The sequence below is a fragment of the Papaver somniferum genome, chromosome 3 (assembly GCF_003573695.1).
Source record: "Papaver somniferum cultivar HN1 chromosome 3, ASM357369v1, whole genome shotgun sequence".
NCBI lineage: Eukaryota > Viridiplantae > Streptophyta > Magnoliopsida > Ranunculales > Papaveraceae > Papaver > Papaver somniferum.
The window spans coordinates 30,714,105-30,741,896 of record NC_039360.1 but is presented as its reverse complement, the minus strand read 5'-3'; the positions used below and the strand labels follow the sequence as shown (position 1 = coordinate 30,741,896).

Here is a 27,792-nt window from a genome sequence, read left to right as displayed (position 1 = left end):
TAGCCTAGACAAGTGGTCTGCTACCACATTCTCTGCACCCTTTTTGTCTCTAATGTCTGGAAAAAATTCTTGTAACAAAAGGATCCATCTAATCAATCTAGGTTTGGTATCCTTCTTAGACAAAAGGTATTTCAAAGCAGCATGATCAGTATAGATTATGATCTTAGAACCTAATAAATAGGATCTAAACTTGTCCAAGGCAAACACGATGGCTAGAAATTCCTTCTCGGTAGTTGTATAGTTCATTTGGGCATCATTCAGAGTTTTGCTAGCATAGTAAATCACATGGAGTAATTTGTTTTCTCGCTGACCTAGCACAATGCCTATAGCATAATCTGAAGCATCACACATAATTTCAAAGGGTAGGTTCCAGTTAGGTGCCTGGACTATCGGTGCAGTAGTGAGTAAACTTTTAAGCTTATCAAAAGCCTTTAAGAAAGCATCATCAAAGACAAACTTAACATCTTTTGCAAGCAAATTGCAAAGAGGTCTAGAAATCAAGCTAAAATCCTTAATGAATCGACAGTAAAAACCTGCATGCCCTAAGAATGACCTAATATCTTTTACGGTTTTTGGGACCTGTAGAGTCTTAATAAGGTCATTTTTGGCTTTGTCTACCTCTATACCCTTTGAAGAAACGATGTTCCCTAAGACAATTCCTAATTCAACCATGAAATGGCATTTTTCCCAATTAAGCACTAAATTCTTTTTCTTACACCTAGTCAACACTAATGTCAAATGATGCAAGCACTCATCAAAAGATGAACCAAATACTGAAAAATCATCCATAAAGACCTCTAAAAACCGTTCTACCATATCAAAAAATATGCTCATCATACAACGCTGAAAAGTCGCAGGGGCATTACATAACCCGAAAGGCATGCGTCTACACGCAAATGTACCAAAGGGACAGGTAAAAGTGGTTTTCTCTTGGTCTTCTGCGGCAATAACGATCTGATTATAACCAGAGTAGCCATCTAAGAAGCAATAGTGACTATGTCCAGCTAATCGCTCTAGCATTTGGTCGATAAAAGGAAGGGGAAAGTGGTCCTTCCTAGTGACCTTGTTCAATTTCCTATAGTCAATACAAATACTCCAACTCGTGGTTACTCGGGTCGGGATTAACTCATTGTTATCTTTCTGGACTATAATAATACCGGATTTCTTGGGAACAACCTGAACGGGGATGACCCACTTACTGTCTGAAATGGGGTAGATAATGCCCGCATCTAACAACTTAAGGACCTCGGTTCGAACTACTTCTTTCATATTAGGGTCTAGTCGACGTTGCATCTCCCTAGAAGGTTTGGTATCTTCCTCTAAATAAATCTGATACATATAAACAGTAGGACTTATACCCTTAATGTCTGCTATGGTCCACCCTAAAGCTTCTTTGTTGTTTTGAAGTACGGTTACTAGCCTACTTTCCTGATTACTATACAAGATGGAAGAAATAATCACAGGTAAAGTCTTAGACGGGCCTAAAAACATATATTTCAGGGAATCTGGCAATGGTTTTAGGTCCAACTTAGGAGGCTCTTCTAACGAAGGAACTAGGGTAGACTTAGAAACTGGTAGTGGTTCGAACTTAGGTTTCCATCCATTACTAGTATCTAACAAAGGGGTTGAATATAACAAAGCATTCACCTCATTAATCACATTATCATCATCAAAATCTATCCCAAAGTGAGCTAGGCATTTCTCTAATGGATCTTCTAACAAAGTGTTTGGTAATGACTCCTCGACTAATGTTCCTATCATGTTCACCTCTTCTATGTTCGAGTCATCTAGTTCAGAGGGTAGCTTACTAATATTAAAAATGTTCAGCTCAATAGTCATATTACCAAAAGACAATTTCATAATACCATTTCGACAGTTAATGGTCGCATTGGATGTAGCTAAAAACGGGCGACCTAATATTACCGGTATCTGGTTCTCTGGGTCAGGGACAGGTTGGGTATCTAGGATAACAAAATCCACTAGATAAATAAACTTGTCGACCTCTATGAGAACATCCTCGATCACACCACGAGGAATTTTAATGGACCTATCAGCTAACTGAAGTGTCATCTGGGTAGGTTTCATCTCACCAAGTCCTAGCTTAAGGTACACATGGTATGGTAGTAAGTTCACACTAGCTCTTAAGTCAAGCAACGCTTTCCAACACGGTATTTACCTATTATGCAAGAAATGGTAGGGGAACCTGGGTCTTTATACTTAGGAGTAGTGGTATTCTGAATAATAGAACTCACCTGACTAGCTAGAAAGGCTTTCTTCTGGACATTAAGATTTCGCGTACACATATCCTTGAGAAACTTGGCATAAGAGGGAATCTGCTTAATTGCATCTAGTAGTGGAAGGTTGATAGTTCCCTGCTTAAAAACCTCCAATATATCATTAAAATTTGACTCCCTCTTAGTTGGAAGTAGCAGCTGTGGGAATGGGGCTCTAGGGACAAAGCCGGGATCAATATGACCCTCATTGGTCTCTTTAGAGACTCTATCAGTCTCCTCAGTTTCTGGTTCAGAAGGGTGAACTACAACATGTTCACTATCAGGCATGGAAACCTTGTTGTCTATCAACTCCTAAGGGTTTAATAGTATTCACATGATCAGATGGTCTTTCACCTATTTCATTAATTCCTCTAGGGTTGGGTTGAGTCTGACTAGGAAACTTACCTCTTTATCTTAAAGACTCATTTATCTGACTAACCTGGGTTTTCAACTCGGAAATAGCATGAGAGTTAGCCTGACCTATTCTCTTATTTTCTTCTAAACCTTGAGCAACATATTGCTGAAACTGCACAGTGTTACGAGTTAACACAGCAAGAGACTCTTCTAAACTCATAATCTTCTTATCTGAATGGTTCTGAAACTGTGCCGGAGCTGAAGGATTCTTAGTATAGCCAAAACCTGGGGGAACCTGAGCATTACTAGACTGACCTTGATTCTGGCCCTTGGACCAAGAAAGGTTTGGATGGTTTCTTCAGCCAGGGTTATAGGTTTCTGAATATGGGTCAAACTTCTGTCGGTTATCAAACCTAGTGTTGTTATAAAGAGCATTGGCTTGCTCTTCAACAACATGGCCTTCCCAAAAAGGCTCATTTCTTCCACTACCACCACTAGAATGACCTAATTCTAAGGCTTCTAACCTTTTGGCTATAGCTGCTATTTTGGCATCTGACTCATAAGATCCTTCTACCCTATTAACATTTCCTCTACTTAGAAGAATTGTTTTCTGGGGTTCCCTACTATTTTCCCATTGTTGGGTCTTATCGGCGATTTCATTCAAAAATGTCATCGCTTCATCAACAGTTTTATTCTCAAACCCACCTGTGCATAAGGACTCAACCATGGTTGTTGTTGAATAATCTAAACCCTCGTAGAGGATCTGAACTAACCTAACCTTATCCAAACCATGATGAGGACATTGATATATCAAGTCATTGAACCTTTCTAAGTACCTATATAAAGATTCTCCCTCTTGTTGGGCAAAAGTACATATTTGTGTCCTAATAGACGATGTTTTATGCCTTGGTAAAAACTTATGTATAAAGGCAGAAGTAAGTTGGTCATAGGTTTCAATTGACTCAAAGTCCAAACTATACAGCCAAGATTTGGCTTTATCTTTTAAGGAAAAGGGGAATAACCTAAGTTTCAACGCATCATCACTTAGGTTCTTAACTTGATACAAGACGGACGAGAGGTCCTAGTTAGGTTTAGCAAAGCTTTCAAAGTTGTCATTTCTGGCACTACCAAAGGACTAGGAGTACTAGGGGTACTTTCTTGACGAAGAGACAGATTCTCAAAACTGAAGTTTCCAAAAACGGGGCTCTCAAAAGAAGAGTCTCCGGAAGAAGAAATAACTCATCTATTCATTACTCATCTGAAGAGTGTTCAATTGGCTCAATGCTTCCATGAAATTCTTATAACGGATTGCACTTACAAGACTAACAAATAAGAGATGCCATTGTTGAACATTGTTGGTCGTACGTCGACGAAGTCACCGATCACCGTTGCTTTTTGTTTTCTAAAGGACGAGCAAGAACCAAGTTACACTTGGGCGCTACAACAAGTGAAGGTATTCTACCGAGATGATGATATCCCCGGGGTTATAGTGATGGACAATGAAGTAGCATTGATGAACGCAATAGAGAAAGTCTTCTCATTGGCACATAATATGCTTTGTACGTTTCATATATGGTGCAATGTGATGAATAGGTGCAAGACTCAACTTTGTCCACCTAAGAGGAAAGCATTTGAAGAGTTTAGTAAGTTACCGGAAGATGAACAAGCGGATGCAAAAGAGGAATTCGAAAAACAATACACCTTAAATCACGCTAAATGGGTTGCTTTCTCCGGTGAATGGGAGGCATTGACTTGGTCTCTCACGGAAGAAGAGTATAATCTAAATCTTGCCGAATTTATCGAACATTGGTCTATCCCCGAATATCCCGAGGATATTGTAACGTATGTGGTGGAGCAATGGTTGGAACCGCACAAAGAGCGATTCGTTTATGCTTTTACCAACCACCATAAACACTTTGCGAATCAAGCGAAAAGTTTGGTAGAATAGGCTCACCATCGGTTGAAGAAAAATATTTTTGGATATGTCGATAATTTTGTGATTGTGTTTAACGCAATGGAGATTTACTTCAACAGCAAGATTGATAGAATTAAAGAGAAGTTTCAAAAAACCCATATCATGAAGTACAAAAAGATTGTACAAAAAGGTGGTAACATCAAGAAAATGGAGGACATTCGGTTTTTCAAGGGACTCCACTATAATGTTTCACATGCTTGCATTAAGAGGTTAATGGTTGAGGTGAATTTAATCGACATATGGGGAACCAAGACTGGCGAGGTGTGTGTTTCAAACATGATGAAATCTATGGGACTCCCTTGTCGCCATATGATCGCTAAGTATGAACATGGCATAATCCCTTTAAGCGATATAGATCCACATTGGCAACAATTAAGTTTTGTCCCTCCTCCAAAGGGTGATGTTGGAGAAGAGTTTGGCAACAAAGAAATAAGAAGAATCGTGATCGACATGTACCGGAACATGAACAAACTCGAAAGGAAAATCTTTTGGGATGACATGTGGCCAATCGTTTATCCGCACACTTCGGAGAATGTTCAAGAACTGAATAAAGGCAAGGGAAAAGGTGGGCTAAGAACCAAAGAAACAAAAAAAACAAGTTAGAGAATATGCAAAGGTGTTGGCTAAGAGGAAAAGCGAAATGACCCCTTTTACTAGAGATCCTTTGGGGCATGAGCATACCGCGGCGAAGTACCAAGAATATTTTAAGAAAAGGTCTAGGAATATTATGGAAAAGGGTGAGACAAGTGAACGGGATATGAAGAAAAAAGGACCGATGTTACACTCTCCACCAACCCAACCTACTCCGTCGGAACCGAGCCAACCAATTCAACGAGACGTGAAGCTAAAGGCTCCTCTTGATGATACACCACCTCTTGATGATACACCCCCTCTTGGTGATAAAAGGTTCTTGGAAGATCTACCTCCTTACATTAGAGATTACGTCATATCCACCAATGACGTTCCTCCGGATGGTAATTGCGGTTTCCACGTTGTCTTACAACAACTAGGGACTTTCACCGTAGGTGGCAAGATATATAATGATAATCAAATCATTTATGTCCGTCAAAGGTGTTGATGAAGCTAAAGGAGAAACCGAATTTTACCAGACAATGTTGTCCGATGGGGATGCTAGTCTCAATATGAAATTTGTTAGGTATCAAATCCGTCTCCACGGGGGCAATCCAATCACAAGGGATCATTGGATGGGCATGCGATATATGGGCACTTAATCTCCGACGCATTCAATTACGTGGTTCACTATTTCTCAAAAGGTGCTAGTTTCACATACACTCTGAAGACAACCATATGTGTCGAGCAACTTAGACGTAGGAGAGTGATGATTGCGTTGATTAACAACAACCATTTTATAGGCCTCCGGTTAGAAGACAATTGTCCATTGCCTCCGATATGTGTATATTCTTATTGGCGTGTATTTAACCCCGACACAATGTTGGGTTAGTGCATTATGTATGAACATAACATGGAGATGTGGAAAGCTTTGAAGGAATCAGACAAAATTATACACGAAGGTTCAATTTCCCTTGAGGATGATTAAATGTATCATTAGTTAAACTAAGTATGCTTTGAACATCAACATAAGAATGAAATATTGTGTTTTTTGGAATTTGGTCTTATTTTTGGGTTATTTGGTCATATTTTTGTGTTTTTTGAAATGCAGCTTATAAAAATGAAATTAGATTAAAGGACATCACCAAACTATTGCAAGACAAAGGTTCGGTTAGGAAATGAAATTACAGGACATGGAAGAACTATTACAGGGCATTGCCGAAATAAAATTACATAAAATTTAATATCCGAAACGCGTTATGAAAAAGTCTTTGAGGATGCGAAAATGATCTTCATATTTGAAATTTTTTCTCTTCCATCTTCGCCATTTATTTTTTGTTGTTAAAATGATTCGTCGAATGTTTCACCCCTAAGTCGATACCGCCTTACAATACGAAATAAAGCCATAAATTCCACAACTCTATCTTTAATCTTTTCAAATCGAATGAACAAAGCTATATGATCATGGTTATGAGGGTTTGTTGTGTCGGAGAAGAATTTCTCACGAATTTTCCCTCAACAACTTTGAATCATAATACCATTCATTCTTCGTTCTTCATCCATCTTTGGATAGTATAGTATGTAGTTTCTGCACAGAGAAAGATCTTCATCTGGAGTAAATTTAAGACTAATAGCTGCCATTTTTAGAAAATTTTGAAACAAAATGTTAACAATGAGACACATATATATACCACTGAGGTGTATAACGACTATAAAAATAGTCGTTACTTGAACTTTGTGTCATTTTAATTTCAAATTTTCTAGTTTGGTTACATCAGAAAATTAACGACCAAACCGAACTATGCAGTTCGGTTACTAGATAACTTTATACATATAACCGAACTTGTTTGTCCTTAAGTTCAGTTTGTTTAGTAAATCCAATGTAACCGAACTTACAAACCACAAAATTTCAAAAGTTACAGTGTTGTATTCGGTTACCTGGTAAAAAATGGTAGGTAACTGAACTTTAATTATACTTAGAATGATTTTGGAACCCATACGTTCTGTTACCTGCAAGTTTTTTGCAAGTCACCGAACATTTGAGTTCGTTTACCTGCCATTTTATACCAGGTAACCGAATACAACTCTGTAAACTTTTTTTTGTTGTGATTTCGGTTAGATTACAAATTTACGAACAAACCGAACTTAGGGACATCCAAGAGTTCGGTTGCTTACGATATTTGGTCTACTAACCGAATTACCTTATTGTTTCTTAAATTTTTTAATATAATGAAACACATATGAGTCAAATAGCCGAACTAATCCCTTAAAACACAAATTAAAAACCAAATTATGAAATTTATTTACTAAACCACATAAATAAATGTTGGAAGCACACAAACATAAGAAAATAAACTACCAAATCCGCAATAAAGAAGTCTTCCAAACATAAGGAAAGAAATTACCGAATCCGCAATAAAAAAGTCTTCCAAACATAAGTAAACAAAGTACCAAATCCACAATAAGTTTTGAAAACATAAGAAACCAAAGTACTAATTGTTGCAATCACTCATTTACCACGACCATTACGAGAAACTTTTCTACTCTTGCGTCTAAGAGCTTTAGCTGGTCCTTCGTTACTAGGAGTGTCATCTCCACTGCTTTGTTGTCCAACCATCCGACTTGTACCTTCCTCTTCTCGGCGACTCCTCTTCAATGGCATGGTCTGGATTGGATCAACCTGGCTTGAATCAACAATGTTGGGTGAAAAAATATTAGTCCATTGGTTGTAAAGGTCTGTTTGTTGTCGAGTGTTCATCGGATCTCCACCCCGGATTTTTGCCATCATTTTCTTCAAAAATTTAGCACTTGCCTTCACATTTTTCAATCAAAAGCATAAGTAACTTTAATTTTTAAATACTTTATAACATTTTGAAAAACAGTAATAAGAGTAAATATCTTACCGCCGAATTCCACAAGATCAAGGCCTCATCACCACAACTAGGGGTATGCTTCATAATTTTCTGAGCCTCTTTCTCCACTACCTTCGCTTTCGCTTTCTCAGCACGGGCTTGTTAGACATGGTTTATTACACGAGGATGAGAAAAAATTTCATACCATTCCATATATCCCTCGTCAGCAGCATTTGGATCATCAAACGAATCTTGACACTCTTCAGCTGGAATAAGATAATTCCTAAAGTTGTTCCATTGGTCTACTGATGGAGCAGGATCGTATTTTGGAACAAAATTCTTTTCAGTGTTGTTAGTTCCCCGCTTCGTTACCTTGAAGTTGAAGTTTCCTCTTGTGGGACACTTTGGACACAAGAAAGTTGTCTCAATACTCTTCGAGGATTATACATTGTACAACCGCCAGGATGAAACAACGGTCCATTATAAGCCGTGATAGGTGATAAATTAATAACCTCAACTTCTTCCTCATCTTCATCTCATAGAATTCTGTAAGGATGAAAAACCACATTTTCCACTGTTAACTTGTCCAATTTCTCCCTCAACTCCAACATCTTATTCTTCTTACCCTTATCCTGTGAGTTCAAATATTTACCAGCTGTAGGCTTCCCATAAAGCCAAGGAGTCTTAACATGAGACAATTACGGTTTAGGAAAGTGGTCGTACACCCAAACCTATGAGTATAAGCAACAAATAATACATTCGCAGTATGATTAGTAACAATACAGATTCATTCACTTATATCTTGAAACACACAAAGGATAATTTAACGGGGTACCTGAACAAGGGTGTATAAGCCTCAAAAAAAAACACTCTTAATTAAGCCTCGAAACTTTTCTGAGCTCGGCTTGAACGAATGAAAGAACCGCAATGCCCCAACAGTAGTTGTTCACCTCATCAAGGGGGTCCAATAGCTGGAGGTAATGAGAATTTACCGAGTGACCTGAAGTGTCGGGAAAGAAAATGGTTCCTAATTGATATAACAAATAAGAAGTCACATGGTGCTTAATCTTCTCTGGTGTCATCACCAACTTTCCTTCATTAACCAAATCTTTCGTCCCTGAAAACTCATCAAACAAGCTTGTGAGCTTGATCTTTTTCAACTTCTTCTTGTACGTGCGGTCTTCCTTAAACTCATTATACTCATCACCTTCCTTAGGCTCTTTTGCAGCTCTTCTAAACTCACATTGTGCCTTTGTATCGCTCCATCCTAGACACTTTTCGACCAACTTTTCAAGAAGTTCATAACTCATCGAGGGATCGTAGCCATCTCGAACACTTCTTCCCGTAATTGGTAGGGCTGTGATTCTAAAACAATCATCCGGAGTTATTGTCGTCTTGCCAAACGGTATATGAAAGGTATCCGTCTCTGGATAAGCCCTCTCGGCAAATGCAGAAACAGTGACATCATCAAATTTTTGGTGCGCATGTTGTATCCCGTTCCATAGTATACAATCAAATATCGCCAACCGGACCTCATCACACTCATTCTCTATATTCCATATCTTGTTCTTTTGACGTTTCAAGACACGGACAACATTATTATGATCCTACAAAAACAACATCATATCTTATATACTAATATATATAGAAAAATATATGTCAAAATATAATAAAATGACTGAAAAATCTTGATGGTTAAGATTCAATACCTTTGTCGCAAAGATCTTGGTAGCCCATGAGTTTTTGTAGCTAAGCAATAGCTCCCCTCCATCTCTTGGAGTACCATGAGTTGGGTTCTTTAGCGGCAAACACAAATCGTCATCAGGAATGTATGCATATCTAGCACAAGGCTTTTTAGGCGTCTTTCTAGGGTTTTTTTGAACTATTTCTACTTGTTCCTCTTCCTCTTCATCCTCTTCCTCCTCTGACTCGTCATCTTCATTATCTCCATCCTTATCTCCATCTTCCTCATCTTTTTCACCGTCATCATTGTCACCCTCATTTCCTCCTTCTTCAGATGGTTCACCTTCTCCACCTTGATTATGTTCTTGACTTCCCATCTCTTCTATGATCTCTTTATTAACTTGTTGGATTACGTTGTCAAAATTATCTCTATTGACACCATATTGGATGATAACACCCGATAATGACCCACCTCCAAACTTGGCATTTTGGGTTCCAAGCTTATCGGAACCTAAGTGTACTTTGCCTCGAGGCGTGGGAGTTCTCATATCTTCCACTAATCCTTGGTTGAATTTTTTTCCTTTGCCACTAATCAAGGAAACAAAAGATATTAGCTAACATGTGGGTTCCAGAGAAAACTTCGGTTAGTAAAGTAATTTTACGAACAAACCAAACTCCACATTTATGCAATTAGTTAGGAGTTCGGTTTGTCAAGATTTTTTGCGAACCAACCGAACAGAGTGGGCAAAGTTCGGTTAAATCATAACTCAACATACAGGGAAAAATAACACAGTTCGGTTACACTGGATTTTTTTGTAATATGGGTAAAGTTCGATTACTTTGTAGTTTTAAAAATTGTTTGCGAATCAACCGAACAGAGATGGACAAGTTCGGTTACACGAGAACTCAACACAAGGGGGAAATAGCACAGTTCGGTTACCTTGGATTTTTTTTTATTTTTCTTTAATATGGGTAGAGTTCGGTAACTACGTAGTTTTAAAAAAAAATTGCGAACCAACCGAACATAATGGACGAAGTTCGGTTGTATCATAACTCAACATAGTGTGCAAACAAGCAGAGTTCGGTTACAAATTTTCAACAAAATTTTTTTGAGTAATAAAGGTGAAGTTCGGTTGCAAAACAGTTTTAACATTTTTTGCGAAACAACCGAACTACGAGTTCGGTAAGCTATATCTAAATTTCATGAAACCGAACTATTCTTCGTGTTCTTCATATCAGGAAGTTCGGTTTGGAAAACTAGGTTTTTTTTGAAACTCGTTTTAACCGAACAACACACTGTAACTTCCATTTGAACCCTATTTTGATGATTTCTATACAATTAAACCAATCAAAATCAAATTAAAAGTAATGGGTTTACATAAAAATACCTGCGGATCTTTGCCATGGCAGTTTCAGGGTTCTTCGGGCGTCTATTGTAGCCGATTATGACTTCATTTTCCGGTTCCACTTCTTTATGAATCTCAAAATCACTTGGCTGATTGCTAGATGTCCTAACGGGGGACCTGTTCCTGGGAGTCGGTTGGTTTTCTTTCGAAGAACCATTCTTATACTCGATTGATTAATCGACGATGAAAATTTTATGAATCAACGATTAATCGATGAAGACAATGTTGAAAGGAAGAAGAACAAGAAGAAGAGAAGAATTTTTTTTTTCTTTGTGCGGCGGTAGGGTAGTCTGATTTTGTGTTTTTGTTAATAGATTAGATTAGGTTTTTTATATTTTGGTAGTTATTAGTTTAGTTATAATCTTAATTGGAGTTAGGGGGTAAAATAGTAATGTCTACACTTTAGGACATCCCATATAAGTATAGGATAGATGTCCTTATAAAACAATAGTCCCCTAAAAAAAAGGCCGGTGCCCAAAAAATCGTTCTAATATTATGGTTAAATAACAAAATAGCTGATATTTGTTTCTTTCCAGGGGGTTCCATAAGCCCAGCGGCAGTAGAAGCCATAGCTATTGAACGAGCAATGAAATGGACAACAAAATTAAACTTTTCTTCTATCAAGATCAGAGCTGACTGCAAAGTTGTTGTACCAAGTATGTACACAGGGACTTGAATGGGGAAGCTGACAAGTTAGCTAAGTGGAGTCGTGGAAAAAAAAACGTTTTTTTGTTCCTGATGACCTAGATTTACAAGGTGTTAGTCCTCAAGGGAGTTGGGTGTAGTTGGGGCTTTTTCCCGTTAGTCGTGGGGAAGTTCGAAGGAGTCTCTCAAAATCCCCGTTAGTCGTGGGAGAGTTTAGAAGAGTCTCCCAAACTCCCCCGTTGGTCGTGGGGGAGTTTGAAAGAAGCTCTAAAACTCCCTATTAGTGTTGCTGGTAAAAACTAGAATGTAGGGAGTTGGGTTTTCTGGAGGAGTTCTGGGGAGTTCTAGGGAGTTTATAGTATATTTTTGCCTCACTCCAAATCTCTCAAAAAAGTAGAGATTTTGGGAGTCTCTCAAACTCCCTACACTAAAAACACCAAACTCCCTATACTCTCTTACACTCCCTCAAAATCCCCAACATCCAAAATACATTAAACACCTAACCCACGTTAATATGCTGAAATGTAGTCTTGGATGGTATTGTAAAGGGTCAAAATATTATGTTGTATAACGGTTAATCTTTAATAAAATTCCTGTTTATTAAAAAAAAAAATACAGGATAACTTCGTTGATACCTTGTCAAAAGATAGAGGGAACTAATGAAACAAACAAAAAAGAACTCTAAATAGTAGTGCTACTCCAACAACCAGCTGCATATGTTTGGTTTATACTGCGGTCGTTGAAATCATCCTCAATCAAAACTTAAAAATGTATACTCATTACCAAGACTATATAAAACGATTAATTTGACAGAGACTATAAATCGAACGATTAATTAATCGTTTAAAGACAAACTACGAGACAGTTTACATGCTTTGGCACCTGTACTTCTTCTCTCAACACAGCAATGGAGTCAAAAAACAGAACGCGTTCAAAGCCACAAAACAGAGAGAATGAAGTCAAAAAACAATTTCAAAGCCACATAACAGAACTGCTTCACATAGAGTAAGAAAAGGCAATGAAAGGCATGCCATATCGCCTATATGAATAGGCATAAAACCTATATTGGAAGAGTACTTATTCTTTATTTTCCTTATATGATGTGATGATTGTTTCTGTCTGGTAATCGAATACCTTCGCATTTTAGTTTACCATTAGCCATTCTAAGAAATAAAATAAAGCATTAGCCATTGATATGTTAAGAATATATACAGAAATGAAGAGACTGATCAACTCATAAGAGTTCTCCAGCATACCTCTTCCACATACGAGATTAGTAATAACCTAGTCAGGCAAGGATCAAGATCCGAATATGAAATCCTAATGGTTTCTGAAGCAACTTCTGTCACAGCCATTATCCACACACCTCACTAATCAATGACAGAAAGAAAGGCCTTTAAAACATATCTATCCGTCGCAGAAGGAAATAGGGTTCTGCCAAAACCTGGATGTAGCTTCTTCTCGTCAGAGGTTATCACATAAATGAAAGCAGCTGCTATACTCAAATAGGGCTTCTCCTGCAAGACAAGAGATTTTTACTGTTTCTAGAACAAGATCCAGAGCACAGTTATATGACAGAAATTTATGGTGATGATGGAGCATTGAGTATAGTTGGTCCTTAAGTAGCGGAAGTTAGAAACAAAGCGATGTAGCCGACGTGTGTACAATATCAGATCAGCTTTGTATAGCTAAGGATTAGAGCAGCAAAACACAAACTATTTTAAAAACAGAAAAAACTGAAAAATCCTACAAGCGAACCCAACACCACAAGAAAGAGTGCAATATAGAATTTCAGAACTTTTCAACTCGACAATGAACCCAAGGATCTAAAGTGCACCATTTGATTTCATTTTTATATATTCCAACAAGCACTCTGAAACTTAACCATTGATATGAAGAAAAAAAAAGTAAAAATTAAATAACTGAAACAAACAAATAATTAGTTGTGGAATCGGCTACTCAGTTAATGGTACTCGATGGCTATTTTTGGTGAAAAAAAACAGTTGAAAGATGATCAACCCAGTTTTTGTCTATCAAATGATGTTCAGCTCTTTGCTGAAAATATAAAATGATGTTTGGGTTCAACACCAAAGGTGCTTATATTATACATTCGCAATAGTCATACAATTTTTACCAAATAAGTTAAGATATTAAACTGTTCAGGCGTGCGAACAAAATATCATTAATGTTTGCCTTCCTCTAAGACACAATCCATGTAACTTGGATGAAAGCTCTAATTGGTTTTCTAAGTGTAATTCCATATATAGTCCAGGACCTAAGATAATTCTCAATCATCAAGAAGCAGAAGAAAATAACACAGCTAGTCAACAAAGTTATTTCAGGCAGAATATCAACACATTAAGTAGAGCAATTCAACTGGCGACCTCTGGCATCAAGAGACATTAAATAATTCAAGATCTAATATGGTCCTACAAATTTAGAGAGCAAGCAGCAACCAAACAGCAGGATGCGAAAAGTGCATAAGGTACTACATTAGTAGCAAGAGTTCTGAATTAATGAACCGACCTAGACTCTCCTTCTCTTTCCCCAAATATCAGCAGCATATGTTTGTTCCATGGAGCGATCATTGAAATCATCTTCGTAGAGTTCTTTCAATTCACTTAAAGTTGCTACCCGCTCATCGATGTTTCCCGTCATTCTTTGGTCTAGAGGTGTCCTCCTCAAAGCTTCAAGGTCTTCTTCAGGTGTAATCACAAAAACTTCAAAAAAAATACTTATTATTAGTAAGGGAAAATTAACTTATTAAGATGATTATAAAATGATTAATTTGTTTGTTTTTACTTACTCGTAAAGTTTCCTCCGGTTTTACAGTCATATCTAGCCGCTTTGAGGTACGCCTTTTGCATGATAACGATTGTGTTATCAACTGAATTACATTTTCCGATATTTTCTTTCAAAAAGACTTCGGCATATGAACCACCAGATCCACTATAACAGCACTTAGATTCTCTTATAGCCCCTAACTTCGTAGCAGACCACAAATGAGGGATTAGTTTATCTCCACCTATGTCTTCGTACCCTGCCAATGTCAGAAAAGCATGACGTTTTTTCCCCTGAATCTTTAGCCACATCTGATCGAACTCATTTCCCTCCGCCAACATATCAGAATAAAAACTCTTCAACATATGAGCACATTTCCTAACTGATGGTCTGCTCTGATTAGCATTGATCTTACCCCACACCTCACGATCTATATGCTGGTGTACCGTTTCTGTGAATTTGTAGTCACCTGCCATTCCACACAGCATATCATATCCGATGACTTTAAGTTTGATGTCACCTTCTGCAAAATCAATCTTAGATTCAAATGCGTGTAAAACTTATGTCTGCTGATAGGAGGATATGTAATATCATAATGAAACTTTTGGTGTTCTTTTCTAGGAGGTGAGTGAATGAAGTTTGTGATAAAATTTCTCATGTACACACAAGTAGTGGACAAAGTACGAGACAGTTTACCTGCTTGTTACCTGCACTTCTTTCTCAACACAATAAAAGACGAAAGTATTCTATCCTCTCAATAAGAACTCTTACCGACAGACTGAGCTTAAGTTAACCAAAGTGAAAGAATGAAGTCAAAAAACAACTTCAAAGATACAAACATAATTGTTGCACATAGTAAAAAAAGAAGGCAATACAAGGCATGTCATATGGACTATGGCCTATGAATACCTGAATAGACAAAACTTCTAAGATTTACTTCTCTTTTTGGTTATCTACTACCTTTGACGTTTGACTCCTTTCCTGAAATTTGTGGTCCCTTTCTAGAAAAATGGTCAATTGAAACTTTCAAAGCCATGTCAAAAAAGTCGTAGATGATCTTTTAACAGATGAAAGGAACACTAAACAGCTCATGTATTGTTGTAAATTAAATCACTATTGCACTGAATAATTAATTAAAAGGGAGTAGTAGGACTACATTTTCAATTGTTTGGTTTTAATTTAGAAGAATTGTCATCGTTTATTAGCTTTACACGATATATAAGAGACGAGAACTTAACTATTATTAATAACTACGCGATGCTAGTGATAATCGAGTTCTTACGAAATAATATTTATGTTGATAAAGTTAAAGCTTGGATGGGAATATAGGCATGACCTACGATGGCTAAACCTTTAACCCGTTCATCATTCTACAAAAACATAGAAATGGCAAGCATAATACTTCTCATTTTATCCCTCAAAGTAACATACAAAATTTATTCACTTAAAGAACAAAGAGGACCAAATTAACTCATTGTCAGCAAAACTAAATAGTTAATAAACTTGAGACTTGGGAATTCAGCAAATCTAAATAGTTAAAGTATTGCAGTGTGTGCATACCAAATAAGTTAGAAGTCGTTACCTTCGAAATTTTGAACCTGTTAACAGGCCATCCGTTCCTATCAAAATTCCACGATCTATGTCATCTACGACCACACCCATTACGGTTGTACCATGGATCCTAGATAGACGAACGCAAAAAGTTATTCACACTACTATCTCGGAGTACAATTACAAGTTACATACGACCCTAAAAAGGGGTTATTAAAACCATTAATTTAAATATCTAAGAAAGTATCATTTCTACATGGTCAGCATACACAAATAACCTATCAGAAATAAGATCATCCAAGAAATGGTACATACCTCGTGCTAGTTTCAGCAGAAAAATACATCTTCACCCAAAAAGACATATACTTAGAGAATTAGAAGCCTGAATTTCATCAGTGAAAGAGCACACATAAAAATTGAAACACTTAAGGAAATTTACCTTTGGAATATCTTCTGAATACTCCATTTCATCGGGTATCTCATCATCATCATCATTGCCCTTATTTCCATCCTTGGCATCAGCATTCTGAGCATGTGACAGAGCTTCTCTCACATGCAACCTCCACCTATTTATTTGGAAACAACCACAAAAAAATAAGAGATAATAAAGCTATATCAAGAATACCTCTATATTTGATAGAGATATGCTTATGCACGAAAGAGAGTTCAGTTTTATACTTCATCAGATGCATAAAACGTCGCTTGTTCAAAACCCGAAGATCTTTGCATATCCTCTTGATCTGAAAAGAAAAATGAAACAGAATGAGATGAAATGGCACAAAAAACACCTTATCACTATAGTGAAAATTGACATAACATTATGGACCAGATAATTAGCATACACAGCATCTTTTACAGGAAATGAAATATCACATCAGACACCCATACAGCTTTCAAATTCGGAATATCCAGCTCAAGACTGAGGTGATTTAAAAAATCAAAAAAACAGTACCCTTTTGGTAGTTAAACTATGATCCTTTAAAGATAAGCAATCATCATCAGCGAAGGAGAGTGAGCATGCTTTTTCAAGGACTTCAAGTGGAGTCTCGGACCACACAAAATCTGAAGCCAAAACAACCACTTTTTCTTCTTCTTCTTCTTCTTCTTTAATAGAGAACAAATTCCTGGTAACGAGTAGACGGGGATTAATCTTTTCTGGGGCTTTATAATTTAAAGCCACAATGTAGGTTTTTGTAGATGTGGAAGTCGGTTTCGTCACGACGACTCTGCAAAATAACTGTCAGCAGAGAAGTGTAAAAATCAGATATATCCATCACGTAAAGAAGGCAAAACTACAATACTAATAATAACAATATAAGGTAAACTACAATACTAATAATAACAATATAAGGTAAGGAGAAGGAAACAGAAGCCTAACCTGCTCAAGACAGTAGAGCATGGGATTGTAATCTTCTGCTCCGTCGAACATCTATCATTCAGGACATGAAAACAAAGTAATCAATACTCATCATACATATATAGAAAATAGCAATTCAACAAGAAACCCATACATAAATAGAAAATAGCAATACTTTTAGTATTATCAAAACAGCTTAATTACATAGCTCTAAAAGTAACCAGCATCATCAACATCCTAATTAATACAAGATTGTTTGTTTGACACTAATGATGATACAGAACAGAAAAACATACCACACAATCTTCCTTGTGACATTAATTCATAAACTGATCACTCTTAACATAAAAAAAATTCAGGTGTTGTATTGGAAAAAAGAAACTCATATTTACCTTGGTGACAAAAGTTCCATCGGGTGATAAAAATTTAGTAGCGAGTTTAATTGATTTAGTAAGCAAAGATGCCTGATCCCAAGTAGTAGCGCAAGAATCAGAAGATAATCCACCACGCATTACGACATCAAAACCAGTAAAACCATTTTCAGTCATATGTTTCTCAATAGTATCTCTGCACTCACGAGTAGCGATATCTTCTTGTATTGAAATTGCGCCTAGAATAGGTGTAACCGGATGGAGATCAACACCAAGAACAAAACCTCCTTTTGAAATTCTAGCAACAGCAAGTTGCATCCAACCACTGCCAGCACATAGGTCTAATACAGATTTAGTATCTTTACCTAGAAAACGGAATTCAGAATTTAAACTATTCAACGTCACTGCAGCTCTAACTTTTGCCTGAATCGATTCATCTCGTCCTCGTTTACCCATTTCTCTCTTCTCTGTGCCGTCTAGGGTTTCTATTCTGAAAACCGATTGAAATTGGTTTGTTCCAACTTATTATATCTATACGACCCGTGAAATCACGAAGTTACCCTCACTACAATCAGCCTGTCTTTCTTGTAGTAGTCCCGTGGTATATATCGTGTAATAATTCTAAATAATTCTTACTAGTGTTGAGCCCGTGCGTTGCACGGGTTTAAGTCTGTCATACCGAATTTGTTACTATGATATAAATGCATAAGTTAAGTAATTCAATGTTTTTTTATATTCGGGGATTTTGCTTAAATTTTGTAATTTTTTCCCAGTTCTGAAATTGTACTAATCATCTTCAGTTACCAATTGACAAATATTTTCTCTTCTATCAGTTTCATCAAGATATGATTAGATTTTCGTAATAAAAAAAAAGAAAATTATTACTTTTTTTTACAGATTCAACTTGGTTTGGAGAGATTATCAGTTTGGAATCTAATTAATGTTTTTATCGATTTCTAATCCAAGGAAAAAATGCAACAGTAACAAATTAAAAGTTGCTATCATAAAAATTATAAAATAGTTAAATCGTCATCACTCCCATCACCTTCGTTTTTACCATTGATATGGTCGATAAATATCGGAATTTCGCCATCACTATCTTCAACCAACGTGGCGTTTTGTCATCAGTCTTCTCTCCCTCGTCTTCTTTTTAACTTATGCCGAAAAATGTTAGCATTTCTTCGTTGCTCCTTTGATCCTCTCCCATGTGACTGCCAGCAGGTGTCTTTCCCTGCATCACATATATTTTTTGTTCTGCAATGGGTAAATTGAGAGTGTAACCGTTATACAGATCAACTAAAAAAAACTAATCACATCGAGCACTATATTTATGTAAAGCTTCCCAGATTCATTAGCCTGAATAGTCAACAGCTCCAAGTAAATTACAATTAAGGATCAATGGGAAGAATACATTACGTACAACATTATTAAGTGTCGGTACCATATATCTCACCCACACAATTTGCCAACAACAAAGTATGAATCCCAATGCCATTTAACATTTCACATTCTATGAACTGTAGCAAAATTACTACGGACGATACTGAAGATTACGTGTACTTCTGTAAATATGTTCGCAGCGATGAACTTCTCTAAATAAGAATTAGAATTAGAATTTAAGTGCATATATATACAATTACGTGTACCAATAATGATGCTCAAACTTTCGATGTTGAATAAGTGACGTCAGTGAATATGTACTCATATCCTCTTCTAATTCATTCAGCTTACCCTTCATCACCATCAATCAACATCCAGTTCATTCAGCTTACCCTTAATCACCATCCAGTTCATTCAGCTTACCCTTAACCACCATCAATCAACATCACAGTTAACATGGGACCTTATAGCTGAAGGTCAGAAAAAGGGTAAACTGAGTGAACTGAAACAGAGAGATGAGATTTCTCTTTATTGGAGATGTGCTGGCAAGCTACAAACAAAACACTAAAAAAGAAAATTAATGGGTTATCTTTCGCCCGGTGCCTTGACCATTCTCATTTTTTTTGGGAAATTAATCAAAAAAAAAAAAAGATGCTGCGGAGCAATAACAGATCAACTGCTGATGCTCCACCACTAAAGCAATTCGAACATTAGATTGTGGATATGAGTTGAAGATTTAGGTCCCCGTCAATATAATTCGAACATTAGTACAATATAGTCGGGATTTCATCATCAACTTGATTAATTAGGAAAACATTATTCTCAAAACCTCAGATGTACAAAACGTTATTATAAGAGGGGGAGAGAGCGTACCCAACATTATCACAGGGGATGGTTCAGTTGCTGCGGTATGGCCCAATTCTAAGCATTCATAAACTAAACCACTACCCAAGGTTCTTAGTGCCATCCATTTACTATCACATCTTTAGTTTAAAATATTTCTTGATCTTCACAATTTTTCGCACTTCCATTATCATTTTCTGCAGCAACATCAATTGTCCTGCAGGCAGCATATAAATAGAAATCTGTATGGCAAATTAAATAGGATGTATCGAGAATTTTTTCCTTTCCCAATATCAATAGGACCTACATAACTCTTAATTCATGAACTTCATCAGTATGTTAAGATGGAAGTACAACTCTGTAGCATCTATTGAGAGGAGAACTTCCCTGCAAAGTAGCTGGTAGGTAATTATTTTGTGTTTGTTGGCAACTTCATTCAAATTTGAAATAAAAATAAGCAATCATTAAGTAGTACATTGGCACTCCTTCACAAAGATGAAGCAGACCGCAATTACAACTGCTGACATCTTTAAAACACTTGCATGAAATATTTCGAAGTCATGTACAATGGTTTAACAGTTGCCAAATTACTTGTAATTAGTACATACCTACCACGTTATTATATGACAAAACCATTACAAAGTGTTAATTAGATTACATTAGTAAAATTCATATTACACCTCTAGTAGATTGACATTAAAATATCTTAGTAAAACCATGGTTTATGGTTTATGCAGCCAAGCAGATACATGATAAGCTAACTGATAGAATTAACCATAGACCTATTGGGAATAATCTCCTCAAATGGTAATTTTCAGTATGGCTCCCCTGATAGAATTAAAATATCTTAGTAAAACCATGGTTTTTGGTTTATGCAGCCAAGCAGGTACATGATACTAACTGATAGAATTAGCCACAGACCTATTGGGAATAATCTTCCCAGATGGTAATTTTCAGTATGGCTCCCCCGGAGACATTTCAAAATGTGTCAGTAGCTTCCATTTGACAAATGGAAGAACATTTCCAACTCAATACTAATCTGGTTTAATACGAAAGTTAGAAAAAACAATTAAATACCAAGTACCAACACAGCCTAAACAATCAAAAGACACAATATTTGAGTGGAGATAAGCCATAACTTGTTTATGTTGCTGTTAGTGTATCCTTGGGTTGTTTGTTGAACTTGGGCGTTGAGTTCATCCACTCTTCCTATACAAACACTGAAACAAAAAATTTCAAATACCCAAATAGAAAACAAATTAAAAATTAGTATGAAATACAGTAAGCATAATCAAACCCGCTTCATAAAAACTGTTATATTTGCACCAAAAGCAAGGTACTACTTGACTCAAACTCAATGATATCGGCACCAAAGAGTCGAAGATTCACATGACTCGTTAAGTGTGATCACTCCATGAACAGCACCTAAGAGCATAAGCTTCAGAGTATTAACAACACAACAGAAAGCTTATCAAATTAAGACTCAGTACGTGATCACTCATCTGGTAGCTAGCCTATATATATGGGTAAATACATAAGTTTGCAAAACATAGAATGTAAATGACTAAAATGGGATGGACAGCTAAATAAGAATATGTGCATCAATCTAAAAACAGATAGAGAATAAGAGTACTGGTTTCAACCAAAGACAAATATCATTTGATAATACAGATTGGCTTATTGATTTAGAGAAATAAAAACACCGATAAGCAGAACCAAAAAAGGAAAAGGCTTATGGTTAGGGTTACCAATTAGCAACAAAATCGCACCTGCAAAATAAACCCAACAAACAAATCAACAATTAACACAGTGAAGGAAGAAGAAATAGGGAGAAAAGGAAGAGAGATAAGGAGAGGAGAGGAGAGAAGAGAAGAGACGAAGCGGCCGGGAAAAAAAAGATAGGGTTTTCAGGAAAAGCAGTTAGGTATCTGTTAATGGCACTCACAATCCGTGGGAGTAATCATCACCTTATATGTAGCGTGAAAGGAAAATCGCTGAATACATTGGTAACCCTCAAATCCTATTGGTAGGGGACCAGGAGCTTTAGAATTTAAGCTTCTGGCCTAACTTTCAATGTGAGGCCAGCAATTATATATATAATTATATATATAATAATAATAATAATAATAACAAAAAAGGGTGTTTTTAATCTTTCAGGTTATTATTTTCTCCTAAAATCGCTACGGTAAATGTGACCAGTTTTTTTTATCCTCGCCAATTTGGGGTATACCCATATTAATTGGGGTATAACCAATTTTAAGTGGACTCTTTTTAAGGGCTAAGGGGGAGTCCTAATGGGTAAAGTTACAAAACTATCCTTATCCTTTATAATTCTTATTACCCTTAATCAGTTCATTTTGTTCATTTCATCTTCTCCTCTTCTTCTTCTCCTCCTCTACCTTACCGGCTCCTCCATCTCCCACCACCGAAACTCGTCGACTCGAAAATTCCGATTAATCTTCAAACATGGATCCGCCGCGACCTAGGGATTGTCGTATGAAAGAAGCTAATAGAAAACGCAATGAATATAACTCTGGAATTGCAAAATTAGTTCAACAAAAAGAGAAGAAAAAAACGGTTGAAGAAGAAGAAATCGAAGCCGCTGAAAAAGGAGAAATGACGCGATTGAGAAAGTAAGGGCCTACTTAAACTCACTGTAGTACTTCAATTTCATGTTTGCATGTCAAATTAGGTCAGAAAAATCGAATTTGTGAAAATTCACAATTATTTAGCTGGCAAGGTGTTTTTTCCATGACCCTTTCGACTTTTCATATTTAGGGTTAGTCGACAAGCTCTTAGGTTGAAGATCTTGCCAGCAGTTGAATATTTGTAACTGATTTTCACAAGGTCGGCAAGTTATTCAATCTAGGAGCTTGCCGGCGATAGTTTTTTTTTCCGTCTGTGGGTTATAATTTTTTACCTTGACGGCTGTATTTCAAATTTTTGTGTCTCCTGGTGCCTTAAAATTTATTTGAGTTGTTATAAGACGACAGGTTATTTGAGTAAGACCCTACTGACTATAGTTTAGCCGGCATGTATTTTAGATATAGACCCTTCTGACCATTGTTCCGACGGCTTGATTATATTTGTCGGCCCTGCCGACTATTGAATTTTTTCTTAATTGTTCTTGTTCAAGTTGGCAAAGGGAAATAAGAAAATTGTTACTCCTCCTTCAAGACCTCCTCGCTTTAGTGACAAACTCTTGACTGCAACACATCGAGGGGCACTGGTTGATCCGGGAACGCTAAAGATCTGTGAGCATAATGATTCTCAACCACCACCGGAATCAAATGATTCGGATGAAACTCCGGATGGAGACCAATCAATTCCATCTGGTAGAAGAGATGATGATGTTGAAAGAACTCTGGATGCTGGAGGAGGTAACAATGATGATGATGATGGTGATCAAGATATGCTACCTGTTGGAGAAGGTAATGATGATGATGATGATGATGATAAACATAAGGATGGAGAAGATGAAATTGTTGAAAAAGAAGAAGAAGAAGAATAAGGTGGAGATCAAACTCAAGCTAATGATCAACAAACCCAAGATGCAACTACAACTAAAACCGGAAAGAAGAGGGTTCTCATTAAACCAGTTGATTCCCACATGCCTCCCTCTCACTTGAAGGTTAAACTGAAACCAGGTGGCCTTTAAAAAGGGCCCCAGAAGATGGTGGAGATGTTCTTTTTGGATACAAAGACTCATGGGCATGTGAAATCCAAAATATTGTCATAGGTAATCTCAATCCATCTTTGTTTTTTATTTAAGTGTATCTATCTTAAATTTTCTTCAAGTGTTTGTATTTCTTTTCATTTTGTGTTTTTGGTATTTAGGATCACAAGCATGCCATCCGTCTCTTGAGGCGCCAAGCTTCATGCTCAGTGATTAAGAAATGGCCACTTGACAAGGAATGTGACGAGGTGCAAGCGATTGTCAAGAACTCCGGGTTGTGGCCTGCGGTGGAGATTTCGATTGTTGAGTATGATAGAGCTACCGTATCCACATTCTGTGAGAGGTTTTATGGAGAGACTGATACAATGTTACTCCCGTTCGGTGAGATGACGATAACTCCCGATGATGCTCATCAAATTTTAGGCCTCGAGGTTGAGGGAAAATCAATCAGTGATGGCTACGATGATGACATCGATTGGTACAAAATCTTCGAATTGACCAAAGATTTGTTCGGTTGGAATCAGGTTCAAACGGAGTCTATGCTTGTGATGAAGGATGGTTATCTAAGAAAGAAGTTTAATTTGAAGAAGTTGAGGGACACATTCTCTGGAACCAAGAAAACCTATGATAAAGAAGGAAGGGTGGACTTGGTGCGAATCAACGCTACCACGTCAGCTTATTTGCTATATGTCTTGGGCAAACGTATCTTCCCCGATATTTCCGGAAGCTTGGTCGACTGCAAGTATATTCAACTATTGCATCCCTTATATCAGATGCATGAGTATTTTTGGGGTACTGCGGTGGTCGCCTTCTTGAAAAATGAGTTTACAAAGGCTTGAAGGGCACTCACTATGCAAGTTAAAAGGAATCTATGTCTCTTCCAGGTAATTTTATTGTCTAAATCATTTATATTTGCAAAATGCTCGTAGTGTAAGATTCTTACTAAACTTTGTATTTGCATAGGTTTGGATATATGAGCACTTCCATACTTCAGTGAAAGCCAACCCCTACATCAAAGTGAATGAGAAGCTTGTGATTGATAAGCCAACAAAGATACAGTTTTAAGGGTGCTCAAGATAAGGATATGCCGCAACTTCTTATCAACGTTCGAATCGCCTTGGACAAATTGACTGCGGATGAGGTAATATTTGATCTGTATCGAGTTGCTAGAAAGGAAGGTTTAATCCAAAGGAGAGATGATGTGCATTCTACTACGGTCCCTTGTTGTACCACCATGGATTTCAATGTACGATCCACATCGGATAATCCGGAAAGTGGGTTACGTTCAAGAAGAACCCCATCCCGGTGATAAACCTCACTTTAAAGTGGTAAGGGAATCGTGCACCACGTCCTTAGAAAGTATTGGCGTCCATTACGCTTCAGCACCAACTACATCTCATTGGAAGGAAACACAAAAGCATAAAATCGATACGAGTCTTTTGGACGAGGTGACCAAAGTTCATGAAGATCATGAGAATTACATGCCGTGGTACTTGGGTTGGGCTCGTCCTACTGTGATTAGGGAACAGACTGCTGAACAAGTGGCTCGTAAGAGGAAGATGACAGGGAAATACCCAGCAACAAGTCTTAAGTACTTTGTAAGTATTTTAGAGTTGCTCTTAATGTTTAAAGATTACATTATCGAATCATTCTATTAATTATTTGTTGTTTAATTGAAAATAGAAGGAGCATTTGAAGACCCTTGTGAAGGTGATGTGTTGCGCGAGAGAAAGAGGAGAGCATTTGTCGATTGAAGAGCAAACCAAGCACATTGACCATGCTAGAAATGGTGACAATGAGGATGCCATCGAATTGTTCCAGCAAGATAATGCTGAAGTAAAGAGGGCAGCACAAGCCAGGAGGGAAGCACAATCCAAGATGAATGCTGACAAAAAAGAGGGCTCGTTCCCATGGTGGTGGTGGTGGTAGTGGTCGTGGTCGTGAAAATGCTAAACGGGGCCGTGGTCGTGGTCGTGAATGAATGCATTCCTAGTTTATTTCTTTATGTTGTGGTAGACAAATGTTAAGGTTAATGGTTGGACAAATGTTTTATTAAGGTTTATGTGACATGTTTTCGTATTTTGGACAAAAAATGTTGGATTCTAGTTGTTGAATGAATGGTTTGTTTAGCTAAGTAAAGTTTCAATCATTTTGCCAGCATGCTTTTGTTAAGTTACATTGCCGACTAAACCAGGGCCGGCAAGGTTGTGAACTGTCAGATTGCGGTCCTGACAACAGAAATGGTGTAGTTAACAGTGTCGGTAAGGAAAGAAAATTAATAGATCTCTGAAGGTACAACAACCGGAAAGGTTCTTTTTCGGTCTTCCTTAAACTCATTATAATCATCACCTTCCTTAGGCTCTTTTGCAGCTCTTCTAAACTCACATTGTGCCTTTGTATCGCTCCATCCTACACTTTTCGACCAACTTTTCAAGAAGTTCATAACTCATCGAGGGATCGTAGCCATCTCGAACACTTCTTCCCGTAATTGGTAGGGCTGTGATTCTAAAACAATCATCCGGAGTTATTGTCGTCTTGCCAAACGGTATATGAAAGGTATCCGTCTCTGGATAAGCCCTCTCGGCAAATGCAGAAACAGTGACATCATCAAATTTTTGGTGCGCATGTTGTATCCCGTTCCATAGTATACAATCAAATATCGCCAACCGGACCTCATCACACTCATTCTCTATATTCCATATCTTGTTCTTTTGACGTTTCAAGACACGAACAACATTATTATGATCCTACAAAAACAACATCATATCTTATATACTAATATATATAGAAAAATATATGTCAAAATATAATAAAATGACTGAAAAATCTTGATGGTTAAGATTCAATACCTTTGTCGCAAAGATCTTGGTAGCCCATGAGTTTTTGTAGCTAAGCAATAGCTCCCCTCCATCTCTTGGAGTACCATGAGTTGGGTTCTTTAGCGACAAACACAAATCGTCATCAGGAATGTATGCATATCTAGCACAAGGCTTTTTAGGCGTCTTTCTAGGGTTTTTTTGAACTATTTCTACTTGTTCCTCTTCCTCTTCATCCTCTTCCTCCTCTGACTCGTCATCTTCATTATCTCCATCCTTATCTCCATCTTCCTCATCTTTTTCACCGTCATCATTGTCACCCTCATTTCCTCCTTCTTCAGATGGTTCACCTTCTCCACCTTGATTATGTTCTTGACTTCCCATCTCTTCTATGATCTCTTCATTAACTTGTTGGATTACGTTGTCAAAATTATCTCTATTGACACCATCTTGGATGATAACACCCGATAATGACCCACCTCCAAACTTGGCATTTTGGGTTCCAAGCTTATCGGAACCTAAGTGTACTTTGCCTCGAGGCGTGGGAGTTCTCATATCTTCCACTAATCCTTGGTTGAATTTTTTTCCTTTGCCACTAATCAAGGAAACAAAAGATATTAGCTAACATGTGGGTTCCAGAGAAAACTTCGGTTAGTAAAGTAATTTTACGAACAAACCAAACTCCACATTTATGCAATTAGTTAGGAGTTCGGTTTGTCAATATTTTTTGCGAACCAACCGAACAGAGTGGGCAAAGTTCGGTTAAATCATAACTCAACATACAGGGAAAAATAACACAGTTCGGTTACACTGGATTTTTTTGTAATATGGGTAAAGTTCGATTACTTTGTAGTTTTAAAAATTGTTTGCGAATCAACCGAACAGAGATGGACAAGTTCGGTTACACGAGAACTCAACACAAGGGGGAAATAGCACAGTTCGGTTACCTTGGATTTTTTTTTTATTTTTCTTTAATATGGGTAGAGTTCGGTAACTACGTAGTTTTAAAAAAAAAATTGCGAACCAACCGAACATAATGGACGAAGTTCGGTTGTATCATAACTCAACATAGTGTGCAAACAAGCAGAGTTCGGTTACAAATTTTCAACAAAAAAATTTTGAGTAATAAAGGTGAAGTTCGGTTGCAAAACAGTTTTAACATTTTTTGCGAAACAACCGAACTACGAGTTCGGTAAGCTATATCTAAATTTCATGAAACCGAACTGTTCTTCGTGTTCTTCATATCAGGAAGTTCGGTT

The 27,792-nt window shown here is 37.2% G+C and overlaps 2 protein-coding genes across 2 annotated transcripts; both read right to left on the bottom strand.

Annotated features, from left to right (window-relative positions):
* Window positions 1-12,919: 12,919 nt before the first annotated feature.
* LOC113355725 lies at window positions 12,920-15,918 on the bottom strand. Its single transcript, XM_026598656.1, has 3 exons — window positions 14,565-15,918; window positions 14,285-14,478; window positions 12,920-13,275 (listed from the first exon to the last, which is right to left on the bottom strand). The coding sequence occupies exons 1-2, from the start codon at window positions 15,025-15,027 to the stop codon at window positions 14,285-14,287; spliced, it is 657 nt and encodes a 218-aa protein (XP_026454441.1). The 5' UTR covers window positions 15,028-15,918; the 3' UTR covers window positions 12,920-13,275.
* LOC113355724 (adoMet-dependent rRNA methyltransferase spb1-like) lies at window positions 15,056-18,311 on the bottom strand. Its single transcript, XM_026598655.1, has 8 exons — window positions 17,840-18,311; window positions 17,469-17,519; window positions 17,043-17,327; window positions 16,769-16,830; window positions 16,530-16,656; window positions 16,406-16,434; window positions 16,122-16,220; window positions 15,056-15,062 (listed from the first exon to the last, which is right to left on the bottom strand). The coding sequence occupies exons 1-8, from the start codon at window positions 18,272-18,274 to the stop codon at window positions 15,056-15,058; spliced, it is 1,095 nt and encodes a 364-aa protein (XP_026454440.1). The 5' UTR covers window positions 18,275-18,311.
* Window positions 18,312-27,792: the final 9,481 nt, after the last annotated feature.